The sequence below is a fragment of the Chenopodium album genome, chromosome 20, assembly GCF_948465745.1.
Source record: "Chenopodium album chromosome 20, dcCheAlbu1.1, whole genome shotgun sequence".
NCBI lineage: Eukaryota > Viridiplantae > Streptophyta > Magnoliopsida > Caryophyllales > Amaranthaceae > Chenopodium > Chenopodium album.
The window spans coordinates 39766135-39778458 of record NC_137853.1 but is presented as its reverse complement, the minus strand read 5'-3'; the positions used below and the strand labels follow the sequence as shown (position 1 = coordinate 39778458).

The window sequence follows — 12324 nt, the reverse complement described above, 5'->3', positions numbered from 1 at the left end:
CTCTGGGAGTCAAATTGGGTCGGTGTGACGCCCTTAAACGGTCATTTTACCCATTTTCCAACTTGTAGTGATTTCGTAAACTCAAGCCTACAACGGACGTTTATGACAACATATAATGATCATATGTGGTTTCAAACGGCATTATATGGCCCCGAGATGTATCCCTACGGTCTCGAGGCTTCTCCAGCGGACCCCGAAACCTCAAAATTTTTCTCAAAAAGCGTGGATTATAGCCTTCAATTTTGTAATGTTTAGACCTTTTTTTCGCCCGAAAATAAAAATTGCAGAGATATTTACCATGGTTCCTAATATCCTCTAGGAGTCCAATTGGGTCGGTGGAACCACTCAATATGCCCTTAAACGACCATTTTACTCATTCACAACTTGTAGTGATTTTGTAAACTCAAGCCTACAACGGACGTTTATGACAACATATAATGATCATATATGGTTTCAAACAGCATTATAAGACCCCGGGATGTATTCCTAAGGGTCTCAAGGCTTTTCGCCAACGGGCCCCGAAACCTCAAAAATTACACAAAAAAACGTGGATTATAGCCTTCAATTTTGTAATTTTTTGACCTTTTTATCACTTGAAAATAAAAAATTGTCGAGATGTTTGCCATGGGCCCTAATATCCTCTAGGAGTCAAATTGGGTTGGTGTGACGCCCTTAAACGGTCATTTTACCCGTTCATAACTTGAGGTGATTTCGTAAACTCAAGCCTACAACGGACGTTTATGACAACATATAATGATCATACATGGTTTCAAACGGCATTATATGACCCTGAGATGTATCCCTTAGGGTCTCAAGCCTTTTCGCCACCGGGCCCCGAAGCCTCAAGATTTACATAAAAAGTGTGGATTATACCTTCAATTTTGTAATTTTTTGACCCTTTTTTCGGCCGAAAATAAAATTTGCCGAAATGTTTACCATGGTTCTTAATACCCTTCAGGAGTCCAATTGGGTCGGTGGAACCACCCAATATGCCCTTAAACGATCATTTTACCCGTTCACAACTTGAAGTGATTTCATAAACTCAAGCCTACAACGGACTTTTATGACAACATATAATGATAATATATGGTTTCAAACGACATTATATGACCCCGAGATGTATCCCTTAGGGTCTCAAGGCTTTTCGCCACCGGACTCCGAAGCCTCAAAATTTACACAAAAAACGTGGATTATAGCCTTCAATTTTGTAATTTTTTGACCCTTTTTTTGTCTGAAAATAAAATTTGCCAAGATGTTAACCATGGTCCTTAATCTCCTTCGGGAGTCCAATTGGGTCGGTGGAACCACCCAATATGCCCTTATTTTACCCGTTCACAATTTGAAGTGATTTCATAAACTCAAGCCTACAACGGACGTTTATGACAACATATAATGATAATATATGGTTTCAAATGGCATTATATGACCCTGAAATGTATCCCTTAGGGTCTCAAGGCTTTTCGCCACCAGAGCCCCAAAACCTCAAAATTTACACAAAAAGCATGGATTATAGCTGTTAATTTTGTAATTTTTTGACCTTTTTTTCGCTCGAAAATAAAAATTGCCGAGATGTTTGCTATTGTCCCTAATATCCTCCGAGAGTCAAATTGTGTCGATGTGACGTCCTTAAACGGTTATATTACCCGTTCACAACTTGCAGTGATTTCGTAAACTCAAGCTAACCACGTACGTTTATGACAACATATAATGATCATATATAGTTCCAAACCGCATTTTATGACACCGAGATACATTCCCTAGGGTCTCAAGGCTTATCGCCAGAGAGCCTCGAAACATCAAAATTTCCTCAAAAAGCATGGATTATAGCCTTCAATTTTGTAATTTTTTGACCCTTTTTTTCGCCCGAAAATAAAAATTGCCGAGAGGTTTTCCATGGTCCCTAATATCTTCCGGGAGTCAAATTGGGTCGATGGAACCGTCCAATATGCGCTTAAACGGTCATTTTACCCGTTCACAACTTGTAGTGATTTCGTAAACTCAAGCCTACAACGGACGTTTATGACAACATATAATGATCATATATGATTTCAAACGTCATTATATGACCCCGAGATATATCCCCTAGGGTCTCAAAACTTTTTGCCACCGGACCCCGAAACCTCTAAATTTCCTCAAAAAGTGTAGATATAGGCCACATCACCGTAGCGGTGTTATGGATCGATAATTAAATCTTGTTTGTATCATTGCCTTTATATACATGATTCGTACATTAAAAAATATAATTAGTGCCTTAGTGGACCTAATACGGAAATTTTAGATAGTTATGTTATTTATCATAATTGATTCTAATTTTATGAAGTTTTATGGGTTTTAGATTGAGTTGGGCATGAGCTAAGTCATGTAGGTTCAGATATCATGCCAAGTTACTAATGGGTCTGGGCCGCTAGAGCTGGCAATCTCTGAAACAACACAACAAAATGACTGAAACCGTCACGACACGTACACGAAATTACTAAAAAAAACGAAGTCGACATGACACGACACGACACAAAACCAACTTGAACACGACCCGTTTAGGTATAGTGGTCAAATTATTCAATTATCCTACATTTTACATAGTTTTTGATAGATTATGTGAATAACACGTAATTGACAAGTGATAAAAAAATGAACAAGACATGACTTTTTTCCAGCTCTAGTCCGAGCTCTCGTTTTTGTAGCAAATCATGCATCAAATGAGCCTATGAAAAATTGATTTTTCATATTGTGTCATGCTTATGTTGATCTTTCATAAACATAGGAATAACTATAAGTGCATGATAGCTATGCTCATATGTGGTTGACATAGATATGACCTTAGTAGACCTATATGTGGAGTATGCACTATACAATGTCACTAGGCCTCAAGCTTATCATTCTATTGCACTCAATATTAGATAAGTTTAATTGTTTAAATAATAACATAAAGATAAATTTAACTTTGGATAAGAACTCGTATAAGATGGAGTGTGTTTTGTGTGTGTTTGACCGTTTGTAAAAAGAACACATTAGATTTTGTGTTTTGCAAAATGCCAATTTTCAAAAATTATTTAACTTGCCCATCATTCCATCAATCAATTACATTTTATTACAAGTAGATCTTTGTGTGGTTTGAACTAGAAATTTAGAAATCACTTTTTGTAGGTTGTGTGGTTGACTTATTTGAAGCAAAGTCCTTTTTAATTCATGCGACCATTTCAATTTGTGGGAGGATTGAGCATCTTCCGCCCAATATTTAAAAATCACCACTACTAATCATAATGCATACCATGTGTTCGAGAAAATGACCCAATGAAAATTACTTCACCAAAACTCAAAATTGGTGATTGACCTTAATTTCCCCCAAAGATTAGGGAAAGATGGCTTACACGTTGTAGTATTTGAATCCATTATTCTACATACTACATACAACACGATCATGACAATCAAATTCTTTACTTTTGTTCCTTCTTCTTCTTCATCAACCTTCAAAATCTGCAAAATTTTCATACCCAGAAAGTTAAAGATTCAAAAATGGAGTCCTGGGTAACTACATTGTTCAAGGACATCAAAGAGAAGGTTGGGTTTGAGTCTTTATCTCAATTGAGTGAAGTTGTTGAAGTCCCACCAAGAACAGACACTTCTTATGATTATTTTCCTTCAAGGTAAAATATTATACTTGATTTCTTTATAATTGCATTCAATTTGTTGGGTTTTGATTGAATCTAAGTGTTTTTTTTTTTTTTTTCCCTCTGAATTTAGGCTGTAAAGTTTGCTTCTTAGTTGCATTCGAATTTCGAGTCGTTTTTAGAGAAATTAGTTTAGCTCTTAGTTGATAGTGTTATACTTGGATCACAGTTGACTTGATTGTATATTGTGTATATAAACTATAGTGGTGAAGATTATATCAAGACAATGACATATTTGAGTAAAATTTAATCATTACATATTGAACTGAGTAAATAGGGAATTTTTTAAAAATTGATAAAGAGCATGTTAATGTTTAGTTAGGAAGCTTTTTCAATAACAACCTTACTACCTTAGTAGCTTGTCTAGCATTGATCTCGGGGGTGCAAGATATCTTAAGTGGGTGCTTGCAAGTTGCAACTCGCTGTATGTATAATGCTTTTATAACTAGTATGTTTTGAAAAATAAAACTTAATTTACTACTTACTCATCTTTAACTTACTTCAGACAACTGTCATACCCTTTGTAACATTAATCACAGGTTGTCGCCTCCAGAACTCCAGTTACTCATTCAGTATGTTTTGCAAATGAGGCTCATAGATGCAAACCATAATCTCAATAACATCTTGGGAAGACTGTTATTCATGGAGCATTTGGCATTTGAGAGTGCTTCTTCTGCTCCTTGTTTAGAATTCGACATGAGTAATATTGGGCATGCTTGCATTGTAGCATCGCTAGGGGAGAAGGTATGGCCACCGAAGGAGGGCTATTCATTTGTTTGCTGGTTTCAGTATAGGGGCTTAAAATCAATGCAAACAGAACATCAAGCAGCAATGAAACTAAGGTTATTTTCGGTTTGTTCAACAGATAGTGAAAACACTTTTGTAGAAGAGCTTTTTATGCAGCAGGATGGTGTGCTGAGTCTTGCAACAAACAATACTTTGTCACTATCTTCTTGTAGCTTGGGTTTGGAAGAAGGCGAATGGTATCATCTTGCCATTGTCCAAAGTAATAGAGATGATGTGACAGCAAAACACTTCTCTGGTGCTGTACACATATATGTAAATGGGAAGCTGAGTGACACTTCAGAACTTGCTTACACTCCAATGCTTGCTGAAAGGGAAATGCAGATTACAATGGGGACACCTGCAAACCATGCGAGGGTTAGTGACTTGCAATGGAGATTACGTAGTTGCTATCTTTTCCAAGAACCACTCTCTGCTGATTTTATTCGTTTCATGTACATGGTTGTTAGAGGAAACAAAGTTCTACTTCAAGGTTCAGATATTTCTCACTCTAATTTTGATGAAGATGGTGAGAGAGTGAGAAACTCTATATTGGACTCGAGCTCAGATAATGGAATAGGAAGATTAGACATTGTTGAAAAAGTAGGAAGACCCGAGGTAGATGGCTCAGAGACAATTTGGGATATGGAGACGTTGGAAAAACTGTGGCAACAACTTTTCGGAAAGAAACTCCTCTGTGCATTCAATGCAGTACGGATAGAAGCTCTACCAGCATCACAGACTTTGACCTTGCTCAATCTTGTTGATCCTATGTCAGTTGTTCCTTCAACTGGTCAGTTAACAAACTCCATACTAGTATCAATTTTCTAATGAAGTTATTCATACAAAATCTATATCAACAATTAGTTGATTTAGTTTCTTTATCTTATTTTTTTCGTGGGACTTCAATAAATTTCAGGCATAGTGCACTTTGGGGAACTCCATGGTGATATTGCTATTTGTAGAAGATGTATAATTGGAAATGTCGTCTGCCCAGTTACAGGGATAGCTGTTATTCTAGCTATTATTGAATCTGCTGAAACAAGGGACATGCTTCGTATAGCTTTGACATTATTTGCATCTGCTCTAAATCAGAATTTTTATAGGGCGGAACAGATGAAAGCATGCAAAGGTTATCAGTTACTGTCTCTGTTCCTTCGTAGGAAAATAGCCTTGTTTGACATGAAATGTCTTCAAATTCTCTTCAAGATTGTTGTGTCTGAAGATCCGCTAAAAGTGGTGGATAGCCAAACTATTATTTCATCTGCAAAAGCCATGCCCCAGGCCATATCTCCGGAAGTTGATCCAGCAGAGTCTCAGGATTCTCTTTCTTCAATGAATTATCATGGTGAAATTCACGATTTCTCTACAAATGGCAAAACATCTAATCATGTTAATGGGTGTTCAAATGATACAGAGGCAACTTTATTAATCTCTGGTGCTCTATCTGATGCAGATATAGTAGAACATGTCTTGCTAGACTGGACCCTGTGGGTGACAGCCCCTGTTTCAATCCAGTTAGAAATTCTGAACTTTTTCGAGAATTTGGTGTCTGCGTATAAATTCAAAAATCATAATCTGAGTGTTCTACGTGAAAGAAACATTGTCGAACACTTGTTGGCAGCTTTACATAGGGATGATATTGAAGTGCTTGTCTTGGAGAAATTTGTTATTCTACTTGCAGTCATCTTAGAGCATAAGTTTCTAGACACCGAGTTGGAAAATGTGACATCATTTGTGCTTACAACATTTGAACCCCCTGAAGTAATGAAACCATCTCAAGTCACGAGAGAGATACTGAGTAAACGTGTGACTTTGAGAAATATTCTCTTGGAGACTCTCATAGATTTACAAGTGACCATAGTTTCAGAAGAATTGCTTGAGCATTGGCATAAGATAGTCTCATCACACCTCATTGCACATTTTCTTGATAGGGCAATTCATCCCACAAGTATGATATGGATCATAACCCTTCTGGGTTTATGTTTCACTTCATCTCCCACATTTCCTCTTAAATTTGAGAGTAACGGGGGCTTTGAAGAACTGTCTCGTGTACTTCCAAGTTTTCATGAGTTTCTTGACATATATTATACTATCTTCTGCTTAATATTTAACAAGCCTATATACCCAAAGTTACCTGAAGTTGGAATTTCTGACTTTGAGGCATTAATGCTCGCTAATGAGGAATTTGGTGACTTGAAATTTGCTAGGCTCTTAGATTCTATAGTTGCTATGGTGAAATTTATATTTGATCAGCTCAGAGTCCAACCAAATCTAGCTCAACAAGCTTTGGATATCCCTCCATCTTCTGATGTGGACCTTGCAGAGGGAAACATGGATATTATTGAAGAATTAGGTGGTGAAGAAGCTTTGGATCAAAAGACACATATTACATCTTTACATGGCTTGGAAGCCTCTGCCACTGATGCAACTTCAATACTGAGATTTATGGCTAATTCGGCTAAAATGTCTCCATCTTTCGCTAAAATCTGTGAAAGGACTGAATTTCTTGAAAGCTGTGTGGACCTTTACTTCTCTATTGTGAGGTTGGTTCGTTTCTCCTCTTTGCTGTATAAATACTCTCAGGATTATTTTTGCTTAAAGTAGGACTATTAAAAATAGTTGCTTGTACCCTGATATTTTGAACTGATTAATTTTTCGTACTCAACCGTACTAAACTTTTTTCTTTGTCTTTCAGGGCGTATATGGCTGTAAAATTGGTCATAAAACCTTATGCTTTAACAACTTCCACCAATTATTCCATCTTAGCTTGTGAAGGTAATGAATCACCTTCTGTAAAGATTGGTTCTCATACAACGTCTACTGAAGATTCAAGTTTTCTAACTACCTCCCATCTTATGCTGGAACTTGACAATTCCACTGGTAGAGGTAAATTATATTCAGTAGGAGCCACTGCTATCTTAGATCTTATAGCAGAAGTTCTATCTGTTACTTTGATTGGGCATGTGAATCCAATTGCAATCATGGAAAGCATTTTATGGAGCGGTCCTTTATATCTTGATTCTGAATCTGCTCTAACATTCCAGGCACTCTGCCTCAGTAGAGTTATGACTTATTTGGAAAGGCGGCTTCTGTACAGTAATGAGAGAATTGGCCAAATTTTGGATAAGAACATTTTGTGGTCAAATTTAGGGTCATTTTGCAATTTGATTGTAGATTGTGTTTATATAGGTGTATTTCCTCAGCCTTCAGCTGTGATGAAAGTTTTAGAGTTCTGTTTCTTGATGCTCCATTCTGCAAAGAAAGACGGTCAAATCGAGGAATCTTCCCTTCCTTGGACAGGCCTGCTATCAATTTTGAGGGGAAGTAGGCCAATTGATGTTATCCTTAAGAGCACAAACCGGATGGTATTGTATTGTTTTCTTCCATCTTTCTTGGCCTCCACTAGAGAGGATCCTCTTATTTCCCAAGAAGAAATGCGGGTGGATGTTTGCATAGTCTTGGAACTAATACATGCTCATAAGGAAATCATCTTCCATTCAAGCAACACGGATATTGATCTATATTGCTCCCTCGGCATTAGTCTAATCTCCCTCATCTCTGACAAGCAAACAGATGCAAGAAATTTAGCCATGAGTATACTAAAGTTTCTTCTAGTGCATTGCCGAGCCTCCCTTGAAGACGTGCTCATATCAAAGACAGACCACAATAAGCCCTTGGATGTATTAAATGGGGGCTTTGACAAACTCTTAACAGAAAACTCATCTACTTTCATAATGTGGTTTCAGAGCTCTGAGCATGATGTGAAGCATGTGCTGCAGCAGTTTGCAAGTGTTAGATGGTCAAAATTCATTACAGAATCAGAAAAGTTTCGAAGAGAGAAGTTCGAGTCATTGGAAGATCACTGGACGGCTAAAATGGGGAGGAAAACAGAACATACAACTAAACTTGACCCCATATATTTGGATCAATGTGCTGACCGGAAAACAACTCTTGCAGCTACACAAAATAGAACGCGAACTGAGTTAGGAATTGCTTACAAAAAGAAAGATGACTTAATTCTTCTTGCAGAGAGTGAATGGAGGAGTCATTTCGAGCAACTTGGGCATGAACATAAATTTGAACTCATTAGCTCTTTGGCTTGGGAAGATTACTGGCCTTTGTGATCATAGTATGCCAACAATTTAAGTACTAATAAAGGTTTTATGGCATGTAAGTTTTTGTTGTTTTCCATCTGTTGCTGAACCAACTTGGTGCATTTGACCTTTAGTTAGAGTCTGGTGGTTTAGAGCTTAACGGTCTATAGGTCCAGCCCATATTCAGAGCAGTATCTAGCCCATCTACTATTGGACTTGCCTTTGTACTGGGCCCTAATTCGTTATAATCTCTGGCAAACTGGTTTATGATATGACCAGATACACAGTGATAAGTGAGTACTTTGTATAAAATTATATTTTGGTAAATAATTTTATTTCATTTTTTATGCGAAAAATAATAAAGTGAGAAATTTTTTATAGTGGAAGAAGTAATTGGTCATTGACAATTTGCCAACATATTCTCAAATAATCCCATTTTTTGCCTTTTATGTTTGTCAATGTATAATTATAATCATTAGTATATCAAATAATGGTCGTTTCTTAAAATTTAAAATATATAATCGTGTCAAAATTCAAAGTGTAATCATTAAGGCCTTGCAGTAGCTACGAAGTATGCAGGAAGTCCAGGTTATATAAACCTCAAAAAGAACAAAGGAAGCTCTCTCATTTTCTAAAAAGTAAATGAAAGTAGAAGATTTTTGGGTTCCCAAGGATTATCATAAGAAACATTTTTTATCTTCATCTTTATAATTCTGTCATCTGAAGTTTGCATTGCATGCACGCAGAGTCTAGGCAAAGCACAAATTAAGTCTAGGACCACTCTACTCACTCCACAACTTGTTGATCAAATATCATTACATTAACCACTGCCTACTACCATAGGGATCCAAGAAGATGCTTATGTTTTTTGGCTCATCTTGGTTTATATTACCTGGTATGAGCGGCCATCATATTTCTAAAAACCCTAGCTAGGCATCTTTATTCTCGAATTACTATCCTCGGAGTAAAGGTTTATGATATAGAATAAAAACCAATCCTAGCCGTACTAATCATTAACTTAAAATTCTGGTTGAGTTGGCTTGGTCTTTTAATACTGTGTGATATCAAGAGCTAACGTGACAAAAAAGTTAACAAGTTCAGATTTCTAATCCATGCAATATTCACATTCCAAGCCTAAAAAGAGTTCGAAATTGAAATGTGATGGAGCGTGACATTGTATCAAAATCAATCTTATGTTTCAACTGTAAGCCACTACAGCTGTTATTTTAAATTTCTGAATACCTGATTACAGATTTAAATTTCATATTCCTTCTTTTTTTTTAATAGCAACGTGTGGAGATGTGCAAGTTTTGGGAGCATTCCAAATCTCAAGTCAACATCCAAAACAATTTGATAACAAATAGTGTAGTTGCCATTTCCTATGGAAAAAGCATATGAAGACAAGCTGAGGAAAATTGGCCCAACATAATAATTTGGCAGCTGCGAATCTGCGATTAAGCAACGACAACAAATTACTTGATCCATCTCTATCCCTTGGATTCATTTTCATACTACTAGTATCCCAAATTCGGGACCTTTACATTTTGTGTTTTATATATTCATGACCTTTATACTAACATTATACTCTTACCACATTTTTGCAACATCTTCTCGTATCCTCAACTTTATATTCACCTTTGTAACTATGATGTTATCTACCCTTAGCTTCACGATTTCAATGCACACATTATTGTTGCGCTCACAATTACTAACTTCATCAATTTGTCTCATTGTCTTATCATGTCCTTCTCTTTAATTAAATGTCACTGTGTAACTATGATGTTTTCTACCCTTCACCATTGCAACACATATGATAGTTACAATCACAATTACACTCTGTTAATTTGTCTCACTATCTTCTATTACAGTCCATTTATAATACGCACCATACTTAATATATATTAAAATAGCTACTAGTTAGACTGAATTACGGAGTAAAATTAAACTAATAGAGGTCCCTTAGTTACTTGTATTGAATGATGTGAATACATGAATCATCTACTAGTCTACAACAACAACAACAACAACAACAACAACAACAATGTCAACAACAACAACAACAACAAAAAAGGGAAGTTTGGAAGTAAGAGTTGGAGCGAGAATTATAGTACGAGTACTAGTTGTTCATCACATTCCATCTGTTGATCCACAACAACACGACATTAAATAGGCATTAAAAAAGAGCAGAGTACATCATATCGATTACCTAAACTCAATACTATCATCCCACACATTCCAACCTAATATCATTGCAATAGATTTTGCTGCAGAAATAATTACTACAGTTTACTCGTATTTTGGGAATACTTTTGCAGTTTGTCTTAAAAACTTATGTACCTTTTTTTTTTGTTTTTTTAAAACATTTGAACTCCTAATATGTCAATGACTAATCACTTCCCCTACTCTCGAATTTTTTTCATTTTGCATCATTTTAAATAGTTATAACTTGTAAAAGCCTATTCTGATTTGATTGACTGAACTGAGCTGAACTGAACTGAATTGAATATTTTATGAGAGAAGGAAATTAAGAACTGAACTGAACTGCAAATAATCTGAAGAGAACAGACCCTAAGTCTTTTTAATTATGCAATGAAAATTGTACATTTGAAGAATGCACATTAATAAAAATCTAATAAAACTTCATTTGATGTATTTTTTTTTCCCCTTTTAAATTAACATACTACCTCCGTTACATATTAGTTGCAACTTTGGAATATTTTATCTCTCACAAATATTGCCCAAAGTTGCAACTAATATGTAACGGAGGTAGTACATATAACGTTAGTGTTTAATCAAATTAGACAATTATATCAAATTAAATAATAAAAAAAAAGTCTAGATCAGATAAGAAAAATTCAAAAAACAAGGTGAATTAAACATAACCTAAAAATCAAAGTAAAGTATATTGGAAAGAATATAGCAAGATTTAACAAGATTGGTGGATCAATGTATAAAATATGAGTAGTAAATCCAGAAAAAAAAAAAAAAAAAAAAAAAAAAAACCGATTGTTGAATAACTCAAAAGATACTCGTACAACAAAAGACTACAAGAGTGAACCCTAGAATAGGTTCATAGGTTAAAAGGTTAAAACCACCTTAATTACACAGAAAGAACGAACAAATATAAAATCCCCCAGCATTCATCTATTATATATGGTTGGATCTCAGTCCTAAATTTATAATGTCACGCCTATAGTATAACGCCATAATATACATACTTTATGTAATGGTCCTATACTAAATTTATTACATTAAATTAGTAGCTTTTATCATCCACAAATAATAAATAACTGGATAATAACTTAACATACCTAGCTAGTGACACTTTTGGTTAATGAAGATCGTGTGGCTTAATTCCACATGCAATTTTTTTTTCTTTTTTTTTTTAATAATAATTTTTTTTTTTTTTTTTTTTTTTTTTTTTTTTTTTTTTTTTTTTTTTTTTAAATCTTAGCTTATTTTTTTAAATAGATATTAAGAAGATTGAGTATCTTGCCTTTAACATGGGGAGGTTGGGGTGTTGACTGTTGATACCTGGATTTAGAATTGGATCGATGTTTAGGTAGTTGAGGCTTGAGGGGGTATATATGTTAGTTGAGACGAACACTACAAGAGGGGGGGTGAATTGTAGGTGAGTTCCTAGTGACTACTTTTTGCAAATATAAAACAGAATAAAATAGGAACTTGCAATGCACAAAGGATTTTACGAGGAAACCTTCTAGTGCCCAACTAGAAGTAAAACCTCGACCCTACCTTAGGGATTTCAAACACAAACA

At 35.5% G+C, this 12324-nt stretch overlaps 1 protein-coding gene across 1 annotated transcript; it reads left to right on the top strand.

Annotated features, from left to right (window-relative positions):
* The first annotated feature begins 3513 nt into the window (after window positions 1-3513).
* LOC145597225 (protein SPIRRIG-like) lies at window positions 3514-8578 on the top strand. Its single transcript, XM_081653375.1, has 4 exons — window positions 3514-3644; window positions 4208-5244; window positions 5371-6997; window positions 7150-8578. The coding sequence occupies exons 1-4, from the start codon at window positions 3514-3516 to the stop codon at window positions 8576-8578; spliced, it is 4224 nt and encodes a 1407-aa protein (XP_081509501.1).
* The last annotated feature ends 3746 nt before the right edge of the window (window positions 8579-12324 follow it).